Source organism: Cornus florida, unplaced genomic scaffold, assembly GCF_030987335.1.
Source record: "Cornus florida cultivar Cherokee Brave unplaced genomic scaffold, ASM3098733v1 CherokeeBrave_3.0.0_Hap2_Chr02, whole genome shotgun sequence".
Lineage (NCBI taxonomy): Eukaryota > Viridiplantae > Streptophyta > Magnoliopsida > Cornales > Cornaceae > Cornus > Cornus florida.
In genome coordinates this window covers 14231445-14253648 of record NW_026775572.1, presented here as the reverse complement: position 1 = coordinate 14253648, position 22204 = coordinate 14231445, and the positions used below count along the sequence as shown (strand labels likewise).

Below are 22204 nucleotides of genomic sequence, written 5' to 3'. Positions count from 1 at the left end.
GTAACACATCATCATACAAATGATACATAGCTCACATAATTCAAAATGTAGGAAAGGCAAATGGACTCAACTAAAATCTCGTACGAAAAACGTGAAAAGACAAAAATGCCCTTACGACGATGAAATTTCTAAAAAATTAAAAAATGTTGAAAATCAGAAACATCACGTAAAAAAATACACAGTTTAAAGAGAGACATTAAGTTTCAAAGAATTAAGATAATTCAAGACACTTTAAGTAGTTAAATATACTTTAAATTTTAAGGATCTATAATGAACTATTATAATTGATATCTAAATGATCGAATAAGCTAATTAAAAAGTTAGTTTTTTCATTTGGTTGTTTATTAGCTGTACTCTTTAATTATTCTTTGAGATCAACCAACATCTAGTCAAATAGTCTTGAAGCCTTACCAAATATTTATTAGCACGTGTCAAAAGCAAGTTATCAAGCGTGTAAATAAGAATGATAAGAACATGCAAATAAGATGGTAAGAGTAATATTTGATAAATTGAAATATCATAGCCAATCGAAATTGAGGTTAAAATTTTAATTTCACAACGGTCAATGTGATTTGGGCTACAATTACATCCTGAAAAAAAAAAAAAAAAAAATCACCAAAGAGGCTGAGAAGAAGTTTTTTTTAATCCCTAAAATGCCCTTAGTCAAACGGAGTGCTCCGTTTATAAAAAAGAATAACATCGGGCTCGGGGCAACTTTATATTACCAGATTATGGAATACCTCCTTATATGGAGTACCAGATTTAAATGATGGGTTTATTTTCTCTCTGTCAATGTTAGAGCCAAAGCTCTCGGCTTTTGAAGCTCTCTCTCCCCTACTCTGCGTTTTCAGCGGTCCAAGGTAAAATGCTATTCTCTTTGTGGGTTTGATTCTTTTCTTTCGCCTTTCCTTTATACATACCTACACACGTATATATATTTATATATATATATAACATGTGTTTTTATGTATACATGATTACAGAACTTCGTTCTTGTATGCGTTTAATTTGCGGTGGATGATAATCCAATTTAAATTTCTGTTCAATTTTGGAAAAATCCTGTGGTTCTTTGGCTACCCTTTTCCATTTCTTGGCACATGTTTATTGTTCGCTGTCTTTCTTTCTGTGAATCTGTGATTATATCTCGCGATACTCAACTCTGTCCACTAGGGATGAGATGATTCTAAATTGTTAGAAAGTTATGAGGGATTAGGTCTCCGTTGGCTTCTTTGTCATAAAATTACCCCCATTTGATTTCTTGTTATTAATTACAATAATTTTGGTAATCTTGCTCATTTGACAAATTTTGTTAATGGCAAATTAACTGTCCGGGATTGGCCTATAATTTATCTGAATTCATCTTGGGTTTTGTTGATGCATTATTATACTAATTTAATATCAACATCGTGAAAGAGGCATTATAAATTGGATTTGCATGTGCCCTTGTATTTGTACCACTGGAAATGGTATCCATTGGTGTTCAGAGTGTGCCAAGATAATTTTCAGCTTGGGCCTGTTGATTGAATTTTCATCAGTTGGGTTGATAAGGTATTAGAGTGGAGAACTCAGAATATTATGTCTTCTTGCATTTTTTACTTTGTGAACCGAGACATGAAAACTAGGTTAATATCAATGCAACAAAAGAGGCATTATAAATTGGATAGGCATGAGACCTTGTATTTGTACCAGTGGAAATGGTATCTATTGGTGGTTCAGAATTGTCTCGAAATAATTTCCAGCGTGAAGCCTTTGAGTTAATTTTCATCAGTCAGAGTTGTACAAGGTATTAGAGTAGATGACTCCGAATATTAGGTCGTGTTGCATTTTTTACTTTGTGATAGGAAGAAAAGTGTTTATTAATGCACTTGGGTGCTTAGTTGTTAAAAGTGTGCTTAAGCCCCCCAAAATGACAGACTTGTCAAGTCATAACCATAACGCCTCAACCTACTACAGTGAGGCTACTTCATTCACGTGCACATAAAACTCTCAGGTGCATGCTTTTAACTAGGCTCCAGCTAAAAGGAAATGATCGCTTCAATATTTTAATCAATCAATCATATCTTTTGCTTTTCTTTTTTATTTTCCTTTTATTACAAGCTCTATATTATATCGCAAATCATATCTGAGATATTATATTCTTTAATCCTTTTGGGTAATTTGTCTTTTTAAATTCATGAGATCATGGTTGAATACTTTACATTAAATGTGTCTAGTGTTTGGTTTTTTCAAATAATGATGATATATGTTTAAAATCTATATGATTATAATACTCATTATTGCACATTTACAACTGTATGATTTTGCGGATGCATATACATATCAAAATGATATTTTTACATTCATTTGGCCTCTTACTTGGTATGCAACAAAAAAGTATGACTTAATTTGTTTAGACTCGCATCTTATGTTGGGTCACTCTTAGATTTCAGGATGGTGAACTTTTGCTAACTATCCTTGAAAGTTTTTCCTATGTCATTGTTACCTTTTTCCCTTCAAAAATATATTTTTCCTTGAATTTAGCATACGATTATGTACCCGAAGCAAGAAAAGGAACCAAAAGAATGACAAATTTGTTAAGATGTCATGAACGTGTGAATGAAAATTAATGACTGAACTGCAAAAAAAGAATTATGTGATTCAAGTGAAGGTATATCAAGACAAGGGAGACTAGAAAGGATGAGCGTCGTGGTAGTGAAAACCCATCTTGCTGTATTATTTAATTGGGAGTCTGGACATAGATGGAATGGGATGGAGAAACACAACTAGCATACCTGGCTCTCTGACCCCAACTAATTGGGACAAAGGCTTCCTTGTGTGTACATGAACTAACACTTGTTACGGTGAGTGTTACTCAATTTATTGGAGATGCAGTACTTATCAAAAAAAAAAAAAAAAATTTATTGGAGATGCAGTTATATTTGGTTGAAAATTCCAATGTTACGGAACGTGTTACTCAATTTATCGGAGATGCAGTTATATTTGGTTGAAAATTCCAATGTTACGGAACGTGCTACTCAATTTATCGGAGATGCAGTTATATTTGGTTGAAAATTCCAATGTTACGGAACGTGCTACTCAATTTATTGGAGATGCAGTTATATTTGGTTGATAATTCCACCACGTGCTAACACTTGTTACTTTTCTGTACATGAGTTGTCTGCCCTTATGCTTGAATCTTCATTCATGCGTTTGATAATCTGAGCTTCCATCGCAACACCAAATGATAAAATCGAAGAAATCTTAGAGTCAGATTCACTTAATGTTTAATGATTTTGTTTCATTCACATTTTTATTTTGATAAATAAAAAAAACATTAGAAAAATTCCTAAAGGGGTGCAACTTATGTATACACAGTTAGTATAAAATGTTACCTTTACTACTTCCAAGTAGCGTTTAATAATGGCATTTAGCACTGGTAATTGATCTGTAATCTGTGATTACGTGTTTATAAAACTATTACTAGGATTTGTCTTGAACTTACCAAATGATTGGAACAAGGTTTTGAGTTCAAGTAGCATTTGTCTCATAAATATTTACTCTTGAAGCTGTTGAGTTAATTTTCATCAGTCAGAGTTGTATAAGGTATTAGAGTAGATGACTTAGAATATTATGTCATGTTGCATTTTTTACTTTGTACTAACCTAGAGAAGAAAAGCATTCTCAATGCACTTGGGTCCATAGTCGTTAAAAGTGTGCCCAAGCCCCCAAAAGCGACAGACTTGTCAAGGCATAACCATAGCGCGTCTGTGATTACGTCTCAATCATTCATATATATATTTTTTTCCTTTTCTTTTTTGTTTACCTTTCATTACATGCTTTATATTATATCATAATCATACCTGAGATATCGTATTCTTTAATCCTTTTGGGTAATTTTTTTTTTGTAATTCATGGGATTGCGGTTAAATACTTGCATTATATGTGGGTAGTGCTTGGTTTTTACATTATGATGATATATGTTTAAAATCTATATGATTATAGTACTCATTATTGCACATTTTCAATTGTATTTGATTTTGCTGATGCATATACACACACACACATATATGAATGATTTTAAGCTTATATTTATTAAATTTTATCATTTGGTATTGTGATAGAAGCACAGATTATCAAATGCACGAATGAAGATTTGAGCATAAGGGCAGATAACTCATGTACAAAGTAAGTATATAATGTTACCTTTATTACTTCCAAGTACCTTTAATAATGGCATTTAGCACTGGTAATTGATCTTTAACCTGTGGTTACATGTTTATATAACTATTTATGGCATTTGTCTAGAACTTACCAAATGATTGAGACTAGGTTTTGAATTCAAGTAGCATTTGTCTCGTAAATATTTTCTCTTTTTCTTTCCCCCGTGCACACAAAATCTAAGGCTCGCATCTCTTTCATTTTTCTTTTCAGATTCTGTGACTAAATTTTTTTATATACTCAATGTTTATTAACCTTTAAACTTGATGGCATGGTTTGTGACTTTTCATAGCATAGCATAATATTAAGGGTAAATTACACCGACACCCCGTGAGGTTAGGTCATATTTCACCTATATGAAAATTTTGGTTTTAACTTTCACTTACACCCCAAATTGCTTTTTGAACTCTAACACATGTGAATTGACCTATTTACCCTCACTTTTTTCAATACAATTTAATACAAAATTTCTAAAAACTAAAATGGTAGAAATACCCCTATGTAATACTAATATTCCAAATCACTATTTCTCTTTTCTCTTTCATCTATCTAAAAAAAATGGGCAGCAGCGCAGCACATCACCATCGCCTCCCCTTCCACTGTCATTCAAGTCACTATCGCCATCACAGGTTGGTCGGAGATTCTCATCTCGCCACGGGCGAAACCAGGAAGCTTGTTTTATGGTGAAAATCATTAAGAGCAAATCACACACTCCCTCTCCCCGTCAAAGCTCCAAAACACCTTCCTAACAATCACCACACCACACCACAGAACGATCCGACGACCATTGACGTAATTTTTGGCGGCGGCGGCGGCAACAGTGACAGCAATTTGCAACAATGATGACGGCACACCACACCACACCACAAAACGATCCGACAATCATCGACGCAATTTCCAGCGGTGGTGGCGGCAGTGACAACAATCCACAATAATGATGACGATCTGCGGCAGTGGCAGCCTCCAAATGGGAAAATGTATCCTCGTCGCAACTGGGGCTACGGCGGCGTCAATTTTGGTGGCGACGGTGTAAATGGTGTCGCCTTCGAATTTTGGCAAGGAACAAGTAATCTCGTTGAACTTGCTGCTGTCGGCGGGTATTATGCTGCGCCGAGATGGGAGCTGCGGTGCGGCGTTGGATTCACAGCCGTCGAAGAGCAGTGATTTGTGGGTTTTGGGCAGAGTTTCCCTTCCGGCAGAGGTCCAAAGTGACCTGCAGTGTTGGATTCATAGGCGTGGATGATGGAATTGGGATGCGATGGGATGTTTGTCGGGTTGGGTGTGTTCAAAAGCAGTGACCCGGCGAGGCGTGCTTGGGCAATTGTTCAGATTCGGCTGCCCCGACTTGCCCAAAGGCGCAGAAGGCAGTAGTGGAGCGGAAGATGCCACTGACGACGATGGAGGAGGAGGAGCCGACGATGCCGTCGACGGGTCAGAAAGTAGACGGCACACAACCACCACATAGATATATAGTGTGTTAATATAGATATAGATATATAGTGTATATATGGGTGTTTGACTGTATTTATTAATTTTGTGTATAAATTAAGGTTTGGTAAGGGAGGGGAAAAGATTGTATATGTGTGCAAGTGTGTATATATATGTATGTGACTGGTGGTGGTGACTGGTTTTGGAGGTGGCGGCCATGGGTCTATAACATTCTTGGTTTTGGAGAAGATGGGCGTGTGTATACCGTTGTTAACCAAATTAATTTTTGTAGAGAGCGAGACAGAGAGAGTAGAGGGCTGAGTTGGGTGAAGGGTATTTTTGTCCTCAAAAAATTTAAACATCATTCTTGTAAGTCAACAATTAGTCAACAGGGGCAACATAGTTATTTTGCATGTAAAAGTACTCTGCCACTCATGAAAAATGACATTTGGGGTGTGAATGAAATACTAAACCACTAATTCAAATATAAGTGAAATCTAAAACCAAAATCTTCATCTAGCTGAAATATGTCCTAACCTCAGGGGGTCTGAGTGTAATTTACCCTAATATTAAAGTTGCTTTGAATCTTGTTTTTCATTTTGTCATGTTTGAATAGTAGCTAATCACATACTTGTGCATGTACATGATTTGAAATAAGTTGGATTGTGTCCAGTGGTTGGTGATTAATCTGTTGATTAATATTGAAGATTATTTTATTGTTTAATCATGGAAATCTAGTTTTGGTATCATGGTTATAAAAATGTGCTCTTAGTAATTATGTTTTGAAAAAATAAGAACAACGCATTCATGTAGTGAAAATGAGAATGTTAAGATGGATGATAGGAGTAGAAGATTTAATATTAGTAATGAACAAGTGAGGGAAAAACTAGGAATATTGCCTATTAATGATAAAATTAGAGCAAGTAAACTTAGGTGGTATGGTCATATTAACTAGGAAGTACAAACACGCCTAAAAGGGCAAAACGACACGTGTTGGACACGGACATGCCCCGACCCGTGTCGGACATGCCAAAAAACATGTCTGATTTTTTTATTTGTTTGAATATTTGGACACGGCTTATTTATTTATTTTTTATTTTTAAATCGGGCACTTGGTGATTTTAAGAAAGTTGTAGAAAGAAAGCTAGGTTGAAGTGTAACTATGAGGAGTTGTTTAATAGTTTTCAATAATATGTTGGTCATTATACAATAATTATGTAAAAGTTGTTTTATAAAACAGTTTTTTATTAAGGGCCTGTTTGGCTAGTGCTTTTGTTTCGTGTTTTTTTTTTCTTTTTCTTCTTTTGTTAGTGTACTGTAGCAAAACAAAAGCATGAAACATGTTTGGTAATATTTGCTGTGCTTTGGAATACTACCGAAGCGCTTCCAAAATTGAGGCTAAAATCGGAAGCATCAAAATGATGCTTTTGTTTGCTTCCGCACTGTTTAAAAAAAAAAAAAAAAATCTAAAATAACATTTTTAACTAACCATTCAAATTTTCAAACTTGCAACACTTTTACCAAACATGCTTTCATATTTTTGCTTTTTAAAAATCTTATAATAAATTTAAGTTACCAAACAAGCTTCTAAATAGTGTTGAACACACTCTAAAGCAGAAACATTACTTCTGCTTCGGGTCAAAGCAAAAACATAAAGCAACTGTGGTTGCCAAACGGGCCCTAAACAATCAGATATTTATGCTTTTATTTAGTTCAATGGTTCAAAAACTCTTGCATATTTATGTTTCTTTGTTTTCTCCTCTTTCTTAAACCTCTTTCTATCATTCTCTCTTTTCCCCGGCAGAGCACAAATTTTTTTTTTCTTTATTAAGTTGATAAAAAATAATATTACTCTTACAACATCATATATATAAATATATATTATTATTATTCGTCGTGTCCCTGCCGTGTCCGTGTCCTAATTTTTTAAAATTTGCCGTGTCGCCGTGTCCATGTTGTGTCGTATCCGTGTCCTGTATCCGTGTCCGTACAAAAAGACTCACCAAAACTTACATGGGATGAAGTATTTAAAAATTAAATATTAGAGAGGACATGGTGTATAATAGGAAAAAATGGAAAAAGAGAATTCGCTTGGATGATAAAAACAAGGATGGTGATGATGAGTAGTTATGTTTTGATCCACCATACTATGGTTCATTTTAAAATTTAAAATACTGCATTGACAAGTATTATCCCTTCTGTTTTGAATTCAATTTGTGTTCTACCACTATTTATTTTGATGATTGAAGAATACTTATTAAAAAAAAATTTGATGGTTGAATAATAGACTTGTGCATTGTTTTCGATTATTAAATATTGTCAATAGGCTTCTATAAGCCAGATATGTTTTTAAGAGAAAAAATGTCAGTTCTCTTATTTTTAAAGTTGACCATATCCCTAGTTGTTATGTTGCTCGTTGGTCAAGACGTATTTTATTCCTTTCATTTTCATCTACCAGCTAAACTATTTTTATTAGGATTTGTTCCAGTGATCCATTTGTGGCCTCTATAGGTGACTTTAGTTTGCTCAGCTTCGAACATTTATCAATCTGATCCTCTTTTATTACCAGCCATCGTGGTGATTTTTGACTGTAACACGTTATGGCTTTGGCTTTAGTTTACTTGAATTTTCATTGACTGTTGTAACTGTTTTTGCTCTTAACAAAAAAGGATGTTTTACCATGAAACTTGGACTTTAAATATTATTTGTTTCTTTTGTACTTTTTTCCTTTCTAAATGCATACCTTATTTTCTATATATAAACGTCTCTGTCACCTTCTCTTCATTTACAGTTTTTTTAGCAAGAGATGAGTGATCATTTGGGCTATTCCTCATGCACTATTACATTAGTTGCTTCGCTCTTTTATATTATCATTGCTACCATTAGTTGGTTTGCGTCTATTCAGATAAACAGAAGTATTAAGTCGACATCATTTGATAATAGGCCATGATTTCTCACCTTGATAATCTTTGGAAACTCCAAGATTGGTACAAGGAACATTAGTCCTTTATTTCCATCATATCCATCAAGGTTAATTGATTGTCCTTTAACTTTGTGTCCCAAAGTTGCCATTAACAGAGTTTACTTGTTAGATCTCATGCTGAAGCCCACGCATAATGTGTGTTCTTTGTGGAACTAACATAGCCGGGACACATACTCAGGGAAGGCTGTTTACAATAAATTTTTCATGCACCCACTTACACAGACACACACACACACACACACACACACATAAACTACCATTTTTTGTTGCAGTGCTGTTGATTTGATTTCTAATTTTTAAGAATGCTCTCCTGAACTTAGGTATTATTGCAAGAGTTTGAATTACATCAAATGGTTCAACAAACGACTGATTCTAAGTTCAGTCACTATGGGCCGATGAATACTGAAACTGGCTTGCCTCATCATGATAAGCAACAACCGGTGCCGGTAACTGCAAAGAAGGCAGCACTAAGAGATTTGCAGAATGAGAACAGAATTTTGGTTCCCAAAATTACAGGAAGCTCTGAATTTTCAAAGGACAGTGATGCCATTAAAGTCTCTGGCACTAAAAGAACTGCACCTGAGTGCCTGGTTAGCCCCCCTCATCAACAATCATCAATCAGTAATGCTGCAAGTGGACATCTAGTGTATGTTCGTAGAAAAGCGGAAGCAGAATTAAGTAAAAGTAGTACCTATGATGACACATGCAGGAATGATAATTGTCCACAATCAGGGAAACTTGTTGACCAGGATGAGACGACACAGCAAAAATGCCAGATGAAAGAAACTGAGAGTTGTAATTTTGAAGCTGCTCCTATTCCTAGGGATCCTTTGATGTGCTTCTCGTCTCAAAAACTTTCAGTCCCTCCTTCTCTTGGAAAGTCCGGTAACATTATAACATCCGCAGATTCAAATTATGTTACCATTACTTCTGCTATCCCTTCATTGGCCTATCCGAAAAGAATGAATAATCAACATTCGGAAGAACGATATCGCCAATTGCAGATTTTACTGAAAAATTTGGACCAAGCAAATCAAGACAGTTACATCCAGAGTATGTCTTTGAATTTTAACAAAGCTGCTTTTAGATACTCTTTGTTTCATTGCTGTCTTTCCCATATTACTGATTTTGCTCTGGATTTATTTGATTTATTAGTGCTTCGAGCCCTCTCTTCAGTTGAACTTAGCACACATGCTGTTGAACTGGAAAAGAGAGCAATTCAGCTTTCACTGGAGGAAGGTAACATGTAATGTTGGCTTGTATTCTTTTTAAATTATGGAACGATACAGGAAGAAAAATATCAACATGCAGAAACTTTATAATTGTAACGCATATAGGAAAACATCCACATGCAAGATCTTTTTAGATGGGACCTCTATTGACACCAGTGGGTTATAGCAGCAACTAGATGTTTTATGGTGGGGATATGATGTGATTTTCCTTGGTGAACTTCTAGTCACAATTTTAACTACATTAACCTCGTGCTAGTCTATGAATCTTATGATAATTTTACTTACCGAAAAAAAAAAAAAAGCTTTTTGATAATTCTAATATGCTTTTATATATATTTTTCAATACGAGCACTTCTCAGGGCATATTAGTTGAAGTCAGTCTGCTAGGGTAGCACTATTTGGTCAATAACATTTAGTTCATCCTGTTACAACTTTTTCTTCTTGAATTCATACTCTCTTGGATGTTCTAAGTATTCACCATTAGTTTCATATTCTTTAAGGTTTTATGTAAGAAGGGTTTATGTGTGTCTAGCCTGGAATGAGGTTTCTAACATGGTGATCTCTTGAAATGTAAGTTGCGATGCTATTTTGGTTACAACATGAATGGTAGGTCTGACATGGATACTTGGTGCCTAACGTTGTTGGATGGAGAAAAAAACTAGTGTCATCTTAAGTAGATTCTTTTTCTTTTTTCTTTTTTTATGTTGCCATCCTATGTTTCTTGTGAGTCACAGTTATGTACTTCATAAATATTGGAATTATGTAAAGTGAATTATAGTATGGGGATATGCCATTATTTTGGAGCATCAGCGGTATGTTAGAATGTAGAATCAGTGCTGGCATCTAACATGTATGTTTCATCTCAGTGATGGTTCGCACTCCCTCTTGGCATATTCACATTGATAAGACTAAAACTAGTAGATATAGTGCCCGGTAACCGTATTTTAATGTTCTCCATAAAAAGTATAGTGCAGTTACTAAAATTATTATGGATGTTTTGAAAATGAACAGTTGATTATTTTGAGTTGAATCTACTGATTGAAATATTATTTTCCATATAAATTATGCTTATATCTATCTAGACTATCATTTTTGGGACACTGGTCTGAGGCCGTCTTGGTCCATGCGTGGTCTACATACAAATTATCCCCACTACAATAAATATCCTATCCTTGCAATAACTGTTTGCTCCTTTCTGCTAGAAAGAAAAGTAGAAATGGTATTGCAGCCTTATAGTATACACAAATGTTTATTGCCTACTGGTGTTATATTGGAGTGACATCTGGTGGTGTATTGTGACGGACCTAGTGTCACAAGGGTCTTGTCCCACATCGAATATAGATGGGGAGAGTTTTGGACTTATAAGGGCGGGTAGGAGTAGGACCTAACAATTTAAGCTTTTGGCTCGAATGATAAGCACCCGACCCGAAACAAGTGGTAAGCAGGCCCAATCCCTTATTTGGTGTTATGCCAAGTTCCCACATGATGTGTCCGGGTCGTTACCAGGTCCTTCTGCCGGTAGGGTGGATGGGTTGGCAGGATGGTCCGATTGCAACAAGGGCATTGTAGGTTTGGATGGGGGAGAATATCACAGGGGTCTTGTGGTCTTGTCCCATATTTGATACGATGGGGAGGGTCTTGGGCATATAAGGGCGAATAGGCTGCACCACCTAACAACTTAAGATTTTGGGTCAAATGACCAGTGCCCGGCACGTAACACCTAACTTTTTGGGGTATCCTTTTGTTGTTCTTTCTGGTTTGACTATCCAAGCTGTGGATTTAGGCATGTTTCACACTATTGCTGTGGCAGTAACAATGTGATTGGAGGTTTTTGCATATGTATGTAAGAATATTATTACATTATTTATAATCATGTCATTAGCATAACTATGGTTAAGAAAAGAGAGTTTCGCTTGGTTTATTATGTTTCTTGCTTTATATCTTTATAAATACTTATTTGTTACTGGATTTTGGTTAGGATAGATATTATATTTCTGATTGGAAGTTGTTTTATGTGATGATTATTGTTGAGGACACTAAAAGAGCCATGATATATAGGATATATAAGAGAACTATTGTTTCACTCAACTCAAAAAACCTGGCTAACTCAAGCTAGCCAGGTTGGCTTGAGCAACAAGCTACTGTTTGAACTCGTAGGCTCCATTTTGTTGTAATATGACATGGTTCCTTGGATAAGTTTTAAGAATAATAACACCTTTAAGCATTTATTTATCTTGAGGAACATTTTGTCAACTCTTGGGGAAATATTGTGTTTTCCTGTTAGCTCCACGGAATAAAAATTTATACTTACCTCATTATTTCCTCTCGTAAATTAATTTCTTTATATATTTATTTAATACATGTGTCTATTGAAACAAATGGAGCCTTCAAGTTGGTTTGAACTAGCCGAACCCACTTGCAGAGCAGATCATTGTACGGATTACCTTGCTGCATAAGACCAGCCACAAAGACTTGCATGTGGCTCTGCAATGCACTGAGTTGGTAGTCTGCGCGTCAATCATATGTTAGTTTGTTACGTTTACCTAAATATGTGGATGTGCATGTCTGAGGGTGGCAGGGGAAAGTATACAGTAGGATTGACCTACTGCAGGGAGGTTGGATTCTGTTTATTGTGCAGCAAGGTTGAAAAAATAAATAGAAAAAAGAAAAAAGAAAAACAACGAGTGTCTAACGTTGTCCATTGCTCCATTGCCGTCTGCCAGTGGGGAGGGCCTACCATCTCGAGGGAAGGCTTATCCTATTGGATATTTCTCTAGGTGGTAGGCAAGCATATACAGGTCAATGATGAAGTTCATTGCAAGGTTGCCTGTCCATCAAACATCAACTATCCCAAATAAATCAAGGGGAAGGAAGGGATGTTGGGCTGTAAAGATCATGGTTTGAAATTGCTGTTACAAGATTCCAGGAATGATTTCTATTCCTATATCATATTTAGTAGTCTGAACTTCTTTACCGGGAAGCTATTTCTATTACTGGGTAGTGGTTATACAATTTAATGACTTACCCTGTTGATTACAATTCTGTTGAATGTGATATTTTTACCTTGTAGTGCATTGGTTACAGGTTCTCATTGGGCATTCTTTTGCGCCTGTTATGCTGTAATCAACTCTATTCCTCTTTGGACGTAGTGCAGCAAGAGGAGGCTAATTTGTTTATTTATTTGTTTTTATTGTTTTACAGCGAAAGAGATGCAACGTGTTCAACATTTGAATTTCTTGGGAAAATACTCGAAGAATTCTTGAGACTAACAACTCATCAGTATCATTCAGAGGATTTAGAGGTTGCAATGATCAACCTGGGGGGGTACATTGTGTTCTGCAACTGACTTATTTTTCCATGTCTTTCTGCATTGGTCATCATCCCTTTGGTTGCTGGTAAATTACTGTAATATTCTGGTTACTCTTTCTGCTGTTTTCTTGTAGTGAAACCTGTTGAAGGTTCCAAATAATGATTTCTTTTAACTGTCATTTGTCCGTTCTGTAAATTTATCCAGTGCACTTGTTACTGTAGCTTCTGTTTTTAGTGTGTGTGGTGTTCTATAATTTCATTTGGTCATTGAAAGAGTGTCAACATTATTATTATTTATTATTATTTTTAAAGTGTGTCAAGATTTGCATAACAAGTATTATAGAGAAGGCAATACAATAATGGAAGGTCAAGGGTTGAATCTCCAATGGGACAAATGTGTGCGTGTGTGATTTATTCATCCGCAAAAAATTAAAAAAAAAATAAAATACATATATATATATATATATATATATATATATATATTAACACAACAATAAAAATATATAATAATGACCTGACTATTCTACATTAGGATTAACTCTACGAGATGAGATGTTATTGAATTGAATTTGTTATTAGAAGGGTAAAAAGTGGGTGGGTGTATGAATATGTTTTATGCCATGGAAAAGTAATAATAATTAAAGAAAATATATATATTTTTAAAAAGATGTTATTTCCACAATTATTTGATTTTTATCAAAAGCTTAAAGCAAAATGACACTTTAATATTATAATTTAAGTCACATAAAGCGGGAGTGAAAACGAATTTGAGAGCAGGTGCGCACACAGAGCGTGAAAATAAGGATTGTATGACTTAAGTTATAATTCTATATAAAATGTTTATAAAAAAAAAAAAAAATGCAAATAAAAACTTGTCTCTAAAAGTCAAGTTATACAAGTTGATGGGTCGATGGTCTTCACATTTGACTTCATTTTTCAAAATTTCTTCACTCAATTTTTTTTTTTTTAAAACCCCACAAGTAAAAGAAAGAAAATTATATACTTCGTATAAAAGAATATTATATACTCTGTAATATATATATAAACATTTAGACTCTAGAGTGGTTGTGGCCCGTGGCTTAATCGAGAGTGGTTCACTCCAGGTGGGTGTGGGCAACACCCAAAGGTTGCAATTAAAAAATAGAAAAATAAAAAAGGAAAAGAGGAAAGAGGAGAAAAGGTAACAAAATCGGAATTTTCCTGGAAAGCGGGGTTAATCAAGGAAAGATTTGGTGTAATCATGTTCCCAATTGAGGCCGTACAATTACAATCAATCTCTTTTTTCCCAAGAAAATCAAGTGTATGTCACAGTGCATCTCATTACTTTCATCTCGGTGCACAACATCCCTTGATCATCATTCATCATCCTTTAGTGATCAACTCGAAGAAAAAATCAAACAAGTCAACGGCCAAGATAAGCAAATCTCTCTCACCATGTCTCTGACCCCACATAGAAACATTCGAACATGTTAGTGGCACCTCACACGACGCCATCTCTTCAGACGATAAAGATCCATAACTGAAAATAACTACCCAATTTCAAAGTGGTCTCTCTCTCCTCTCTCTCTCTCTCTCTCACACACACAAACCCACACACAAAAACATGGTAACTGCTCAAACTACATAAGACACTCATCGGTCACTATTCAACTTTTTTTCGCGAATCTGTTCTTTGTTCTGAAACCATTGAGTGATGAACGACAACGACGAAATAACTGGTTTCCGATTGTCTCCTCTGGCCGGCGAAGCTTCTCAGAGTGTCACCGGAGGCAATTTTCCGGCCGCCGTGAAGAACCACCACAATCCCAGAAAAAGGCGCACCAAATTGATGCGAATTGATCATAACCCAGTTGGATTGAGTTCAATCGGCGGTGGTTCGAAGCCCAAGTATGGAAAAAAACCAGACCCTGGTGCTCCAAAGATCACCAGACCCTGCAGTGAGTGTGGAAAAAAATTCTGGTCATGGAAGGCCCTTTTCGGGCACATGCGGTGCCACCCGGAGCGTCAGTGGCGGGGAATTAACCCCCCGCCGAATTTCAGGCGGCCCAACTCGCCGGAAACCACCAGGGACGACCCTGTTGAAACAGAGATGTTGACAGAGGAGGATCATGAGGTTGCTTCTTGTTTGTTGATGTTGGCTAATGGGGGTGGTACTTTTGAGACACCAAGTGGTCCAAGTGTTACTAACACTATAACTAGTACTGCCAATTTGGGGAATTTGGATTATGAGACTGGTTTTAGGGATGCTGCAATGGGTGGTGATGGGTACGGAGATGGGGCTGGGACCGGTGGTTCTTCGGCTCCGAATTGTCGATTTGAGTGTTCGAGTTGCAAGAAAGTGTTTGGGTCTCATCAGGCCTTAGGGGGGCACAGGGCTAGCCACAAGAATGTGAAGGGTTGTTTCGCGATAACCCGGTGTGACAGTGAGGATGTTGAGCACAATGCTGGGCATGTTGATGAGAGGAATGGGGAAGGGGAGGTGAAGGAATGTGGGGAGGAGAAGATGGTGATGGTTTTAGGGCACAGGTGCAGTATATGTCTTAGGGTTTTCCCAAGTGGACAGGCCTTGGGTGGACACAAGAGGTGCCATTGGGAGAAAGGGGATGAACCATCATCATCTTTTGCAACAAGGGGGGAGGGTTGTGGTTTGGACCTCAACTTGCCTGCTCCGATCGAGGACCATTCGTCGTGCTCTTATTCTTCAGGACTGGCTTTGGATTTAAGGTTGGGACTTTGAAGATATAAATGTTGTCTTTTGTTGGATATATTCTAAACTGATATATGTTTTCTAACCTAGGGTTAGTGATCTTTGTACAATTAGTATTTTGACTGGGGAAGGAGGGTTCTTGTTAGCTCCAAAATTGGGAGAAACAAGAAATGCTGTTCATGAACAACTTGGATAAACACATATTTCTCAGTAGTTACTACTCTTATATTGAATAGTTATAATGTGAAGCTGGTGAATATTGATGTTCACATTATTGTTGTTACCATAACTTTTCTATCATAAATTTAGCACATAATGTTGTGAGGTTTGAATGCTATGATATCTGTGCATAAATACGTCTATCTGTATCCGCATCTGTATTGTACGTGTTTTCCTCATGTACTTTTTTTTTTTTTCGGATATTCTGTCAGAATTGAGTCATTTGGGCAAAAATCAAGCTCATGGTTGCTGATTGACAGAACATGTAGAATGTGCCCTAGTAATTGAATGGTTGTAAGGCCCCATCTGACACCAGTATTGGGCTATCCAAATTCCAAACTGATGACGAAAATGGATTCTCTAAACCTTGTTAATTTTCAGAGGAGAAAAATGTTACAAGATTTAGGATTACTTAGCCACAAAAAACACATTTAGACTGTTCATATTGGAGGACATACTTTACTGTAAGTTGATTAAAAGCAGAAATTAGGTCCACAAGGAGCACATAATTGAAACAAAATATACTGATCTTAGCTTCTAAAATTTTCTGTAAGAAACAAAGCGATATACTTGTATGCTATTAAGAACTTGGATTGTTACTTCTTTATCAAAATCTAAGTCCTGAATCTGACAAACTATATGAGAATCAAATGAGAGCTGGTTTGACAAGTCTTAGTTTGCTCTTCCATGTGATAGATTCGAAGTATATTATGTAAGTTTCACTTTTTACTGCATTTAGACACATTCTTAGGTTCCATTTGCTATGATGAGAACCATAGTTTGCTCTTCCAGAGATATAAATACTTTTTAGGCTGAGCATAATGGAAGATTAGCTTTCACTTAATTAGGAAAAAGGAGAGAAAAGATTAGCTTTCACTTCAATTTTTGAGAACGACATTCTCCACACTAGCACTGAACAAGCATATTGCGAATTCTGAATTTCATTGGTTTTTCTTAGGATTCAGCAAATTTTAAAAGAGAAACTGTAAACATTTTCCATTCAAGTGAAATGGTACAAAGATCAATTAGTCAACATGGTAGTTCAATATAGAGAAAAAAAAAGAACTTTATTATTCTCTTGATAGGTTGAAATGTATAAAAGTATATTAATAGAGAAGATCTTTATGGGGTATATCCATGGACTGTAGAGTTCCCTTTTACTCTTCCTCTCCCGGGGGAGTAAGTAAAATCAAGATAATAAATGGATAAAACATGAGTACTATAACTGCTCATCTCATCAAATTATATCAGTTCAGATTTTATCAGCTTAAATGGCAAACCAGTTCGGAAATGTCTCCAAATCAGAGCTCTACTTCTTAAAAACCTTCTATGACATAATGAGTTTATCGGGGTTTCTAGGAAAAACCTATGGTTCGGATTGGTTCCACTAATAACAAATTCTTACAGTTAAATTATGAATTGCTAGGACTAAGTGAGTCCAGTGAGGTGAATTTGAGCAGAGTATGATATTTTCTGCAAGTCCGAAAATAGTTTATTACCAGCCAACAAAATTTTCCAATTCGAAGGCTGTAATGAGTCAGTCGAATTATCTGATATTTTGAAATATTAAAATGACTGTGGATTAAGTTTTCAACTTCTAGATACACATCAGATTAATTCCATTATAGTTCACCTACAAACTACCAGTTCACAAGCAGTAAGGGATGTTTTATGATTTTTAATAATTCTTTTAGACAGTCCTAACCTAAGCGTCCACTGAAAACTTATTTGCCGTTTGTTCTACAATCAGTTCAGTAAATAAACCACCATCACAGACAGATAATCTCCACTGTAACTGTCGAATCAGCGGTTGAAATTCAAAGAATCTGCTTTTTATGTTTTTCCTATCACTTCTTTGAACTGAATTTCAGTACAACATGAATCCTCTTGGTATCTTCCCTAGATTCAATCAGTATATGTGATTATATTGAAAGTTTGAGCTATTCATTTGTTGTCTATAATAATGAAAACCAATTAGTCAACCATAATCGAACTGTGACTTTATAAGGTATATGATGTGTAACCTCTTTCTGAATGTTGGACTAGCTTTAATGCAGAATCATTAATATAAAGCAATTTGTCAACTATAATTGAGCTTTGACTTTACAAGATATATGATGTATAACCCTTTTCTGAATGTCGGACTAGCTTTGTTCGTGTAAAATGCATGAATGAGTACTTCTCTCTTTCTCAGAATGATGTTTCATTAGTAGTGACAAATATGATGAGAAGCAATGTTAGTAGTAGTTGTGTGTGTGTGTGTTTTCACACATTTCATTGGGGAAAAAAACGCAATCTGAATGCAGATAATGCTTCATATCTATCAAGTGACAGTGGATTACAAAACTTTTGTTCAGTCTTGAGCGCATTAGGTGTCATGATATTGATGCAACTGGACTGCATTGATGCTTTTATGTTTTGCTGATTCACTTGTGTGTGCCTATTATTACATGAACAATATATAATTTGTTTCTTCTATAATAATTGTAATGTTTCGATTTATACATCTTGGTGGCGATTTGAATTATGTCTTTAAACCAGTTTGTGGTTTAATGCAATTGGATTAGACAACTTGATATAAAAAATTTATTGATATCCACGGAAAATGGATAAGTATAATTTCTTTCCCTCTACATTTGAAGCCATGGATATATCAGATATTTCCATTGAACTGTGTAATGGTAGAATTTGATCGCTTTCAACGACTGTTTTCTTTTCTCTGTTTGAGTTCCATTTACTTTCATGTCGATGTATTCATGTTACGCGAAGGGCAGCAGACGGGCTACAGATTTTGCCTGTTTGGCATCCGAGAAAATAAACTATTCTCTCTCACCCTTGATATTTTTTCGACTCTAGAACCTGTTCTCCTACCTGAAGGTGACATGTTTGACAATTGACATGACTTTGCTCATCTGATCATGATCTTGCATGGCTTGAATTGCTGTGATTTATTCTTAAAACTTGCTTTACAATTTAATATATTGCTCTGTAGTTTCAGCTGTGAATTTCCAACTGTATGTTAAAATATGCACCTTTCTTTCTTGCAACTCCTCCTCAATTATAATATAACTTTTAAAATTTTAAATGAAAGTGTGGAAGTATCTCCTTTGTAAATTTAAAATTGTTAACAGACATCCATAGTGGATCCCCTTGGTATCATGGATTGTTTCAATTGGCTTGTGTGGTCCATGGGCCACATCTGATATATATATATAATATTGAGATGATTCATCTAATAATTCAGGTTTGACTTTATAAATAGCTGCTGGCATCTAAACTGGTTCTAGCGTAATCATGCTCCTAAATCTATGACTAATCAATTCTGGTGGTTGTGTGTGTGTGTGTGTTTAGGACCAACATCAAGTGTGACTTTAAACATATTTAGATTAGAGTGATCTAGCATGGCCTGTTTGGAACACACATCCTCATAATCTAAAACTACAATCTAGAAAATAATTGAACTGTTTATTGTGAATGAAATTAAAAGGCAATTTTTGTTGGGTAATTTCACTAGTCTTAGAAATAGGTGGTTATATGAGTATCTTTTAAGCGTCCTTCTGATCACATTGATGTTGATTATTATTGAGTTTCTTTGTAACTTTTAAATCAATCTTTTTTGTACGGTTGAAGGCAATTTTGCTTTATACCTGAAATATTTATGTTTTGTTTTGGAGTATCGAATCAGCGATTTTGGAATTAAAGAGATTTTAATTAAATTTTTTTAAGTTTCAAATTCAAACCACCAAACTCCCAAATACAACATTGGCGAAAATATAAAATTAATAGATGCAGCAACACGATTAGAGTTTCCAAGTTTTCTTGTTGAACATTTAGTATTTTTTTTCTTGAGTTTGGGTCCAAAACTTTGATGATCACATCAAGAAAAACTCAAACGGCCTTTGCAAACCATAAATTAATACACTGCCCTTTTTCCTCATACCAAGAACAAAATATATATATATATATACATATATATTAGTTTTAAACATAAAAATAAAAATAAAAATAAATAAAGTACAGATCCTGATTACACAAAGTTTCCAATTAATCATTTTTAATTAATCACGCAGTCGAGTCTGACATTTTTGGTGATGTCAGAGAAAAGAAATCATTGGTTAAGATTCACTAACCATAAGTAATTAATGAAACAAGTGGGATGCGTCAGTCTCAACTGATCCATCATTAGATTAACCACATTATATTAGAGAATAATTAATTGGGCATTATTAGAGTTAATTGTGGAATGCACGTAAGAGAATCCTTAATATACAACATTTTTTTGGACTCACTAATTCGGGTTAGTCACATATTTTAATCACAACCCGTACTTGACACCACTTAAATATTCAATAAGTTGAATCAGCATTCTGACTTTTATAATCAAGCGTGGCCTGCTTAATTAATTAACATTTTTTTTTTCCATTTTCAATGTCTAATTAAAATTATTAAATAATAATTATATTTGCAATTGCGTAAGCATGCTCGTCACGTTCATTGATTAAAGTCATTTATATTTATTCTTGAGTTGATTATTCGTACATTTTAATTAAATAGTAATAAACTCGTTAAATATGGAATTATTTTGAACGTAATTGGTTGTGTTTCCCCATCAGCAACATACATGGGGTCTGTAGGTTTCGTACAAGCAGTGATAAAACACCATGCTCCAAAAATCAAAATTATCTCTCTCTCTATACACACACACACACACACATATATATATATCCGTACTATTATTAGAAGCGCAAGCAAACAAACAATATTTTGATGAGTTGTGGCCTAACACAGGTTGGATGCGGCGGGTGGAGAGCAGATTAAAAGGGCATGGTCCATGGACCCCATAATTTTGAGAGGTACATATTATATAAATGTGTATAAATGTATAATTGTGTGTGTGTGTGTGTGTATATATATATTAGTGTAAGGTGGTCCTTAATTAAGCCAACATTTTATAATACAGAGTGACCTCTAAAAAGAGATTCCGTAAGGATGATGTTAGCTTGGAGAGCTTAACTTTAACTCTAGCGTAATGATGCTCCTAAATCTATGACAATTTAATTTTGTGTGTGTGTGTATGTTTAGGATCAACATCAAGTGTGACTTTAAACATATTTAGATTAGAGTGATCTAGAATGGCCTGTTTGGAACACATCCTCATAAACTAAAACTACAATCTAGAAAAGAATCGAACTGTTTATTGTGAATGAAATTAAAAAGGCAACTTTTTCCAGAAAATTTGTTTTTTGTCGGGTAATTTCGCTAGTCTTAAAAATAGGTGGTTATATAAGTGTCTTTTAAGTGTCCTTTTAATCACACTGATATTGATCATTACTAAGTTACTTTGTGACTTTTAAATCAATCTTTTTTTGTACGGTTGAAGACAATTTTATACCTAAAATATTTATGTAATGTTTGGAAGTATCGATCAGCGACTTTTGAATTAAAAGGAAATTTAATTAAAAAATTAAATTAAATTTTCTTTAAGTTCTAAATTCAAACCACCAAATTCCCAAATGCAACATTAACAAAAATATAAAATTAATAGATCCAACAACACGGTTAGAGTTTCCAAGTTTCCTTGTTAAACCTTTAGTATTTTTTTCTTGAGTTTGGGTGCAAAACTTTGATCACATCAAGAAAAACTCAAATGGCCTTTTTCGTCCTACCAAGAACAAAATATATACACACAGATATATTAGTTTTAAGCATAAAAAAACAAAATAAAGTACAGATCCTGATTACACAAAGTTTTCAATTAATCATTTTTAATTAATCACGCAGCCGAGTCTGACATATCTGCAGATGTCAGAGGAAAAAATCATTGGTTAAGATTCACTAATTATAAGTAATTTAATGAAACAAGTGGATGGGTCAGACTCAACCGATCCATCATTAAATTAACCACATTATTATATTAGAGAATAATTGGGCATTATTAGAGTTAATTGTGGAATGCACGTAAGACAATCCTTAATTTACAACATTTTTTTGGACTTACTAATTCGGGTTAGTCATCACGACCCGCACTTGACACCACTTAAATATTCGATAAGTTGAATCAGCATGCTGACTTTTATAATCAAGGGTGTGGCCTGCTAATTAATTAACATTTTATTCCACTTTCAATGT

At 35.0% G+C, this 22204-nt stretch overlaps 2 protein-coding genes across 3 annotated transcripts; both read left to right on the top strand.

The window, feature by feature from the left end:
• Positions 1-714: 714 nt before the first annotated feature.
• LOC132293777 (uncharacterized) lies at positions 715-13469 on the top strand. 2 transcript variants are annotated; one of them, XM_059791403.1, is made up of 5 exons: positions 715-860; positions 4101-4164; positions 8929-9661; positions 9764-9847; positions 13042-13469. In XM_059791403.1, exons 2-5 carry the CDS (start codon positions 4156-4158, stop codon positions 13101-13103), a joined length of 888 nt encoding a protein of 295 aa, XP_059647386.1. In that variant the 5' UTR covers positions 715-860; positions 4101-4155; the 3' UTR covers positions 13104-13469. The 2 variants fall into 2 exon arrangements, with proteins under 2 accessions (XP_059647386.1, XP_059647384.1); XM_059791401.1 differs by having other exon boundaries at positions 9764-9854.
• Positions 13470-14717: 1248 nt separating this feature from the next.
• LOC132285556 (zinc finger protein ZAT3-like) lies at positions 14718-16346 on the top strand. The gene has a single exon (XM_059787753.1). It carries the CDS (start codon positions 14843-14845, stop codon positions 15884-15886), a length of 1044 nt encoding a protein of 347 aa, XP_059643736.1. The 5' UTR covers positions 14718-14842; the 3' UTR covers positions 15887-16346.
• The last annotated feature ends 5858 nt before the right edge of the window (positions 16347-22204 follow it).

Coding starts and splice junctions, on each gene's coding strand:
- LOC132285556 (XM_059787753.1), top strand. CDS start 14,843: ATGAACGACAACGACGAAATAACTGGTTTCCGATTGTCTCCTCTGGCC.
- LOC132293777 (XM_059791401.1), top strand. Junction 9,662..9,763: donor TCAAGACAGTTACATCCAGA/GTATGTCTTTGA, acceptor TTGATTTATTAG/TGCTTCGAGCCCTCTCTTCA. Junction 9,855..13,041: donor TCACTGGAGGAAGGTAACAT/GTAATGTTGGCT, acceptor ATTGTTTTACAG/CGAAAGAGATGCAACGTGTT.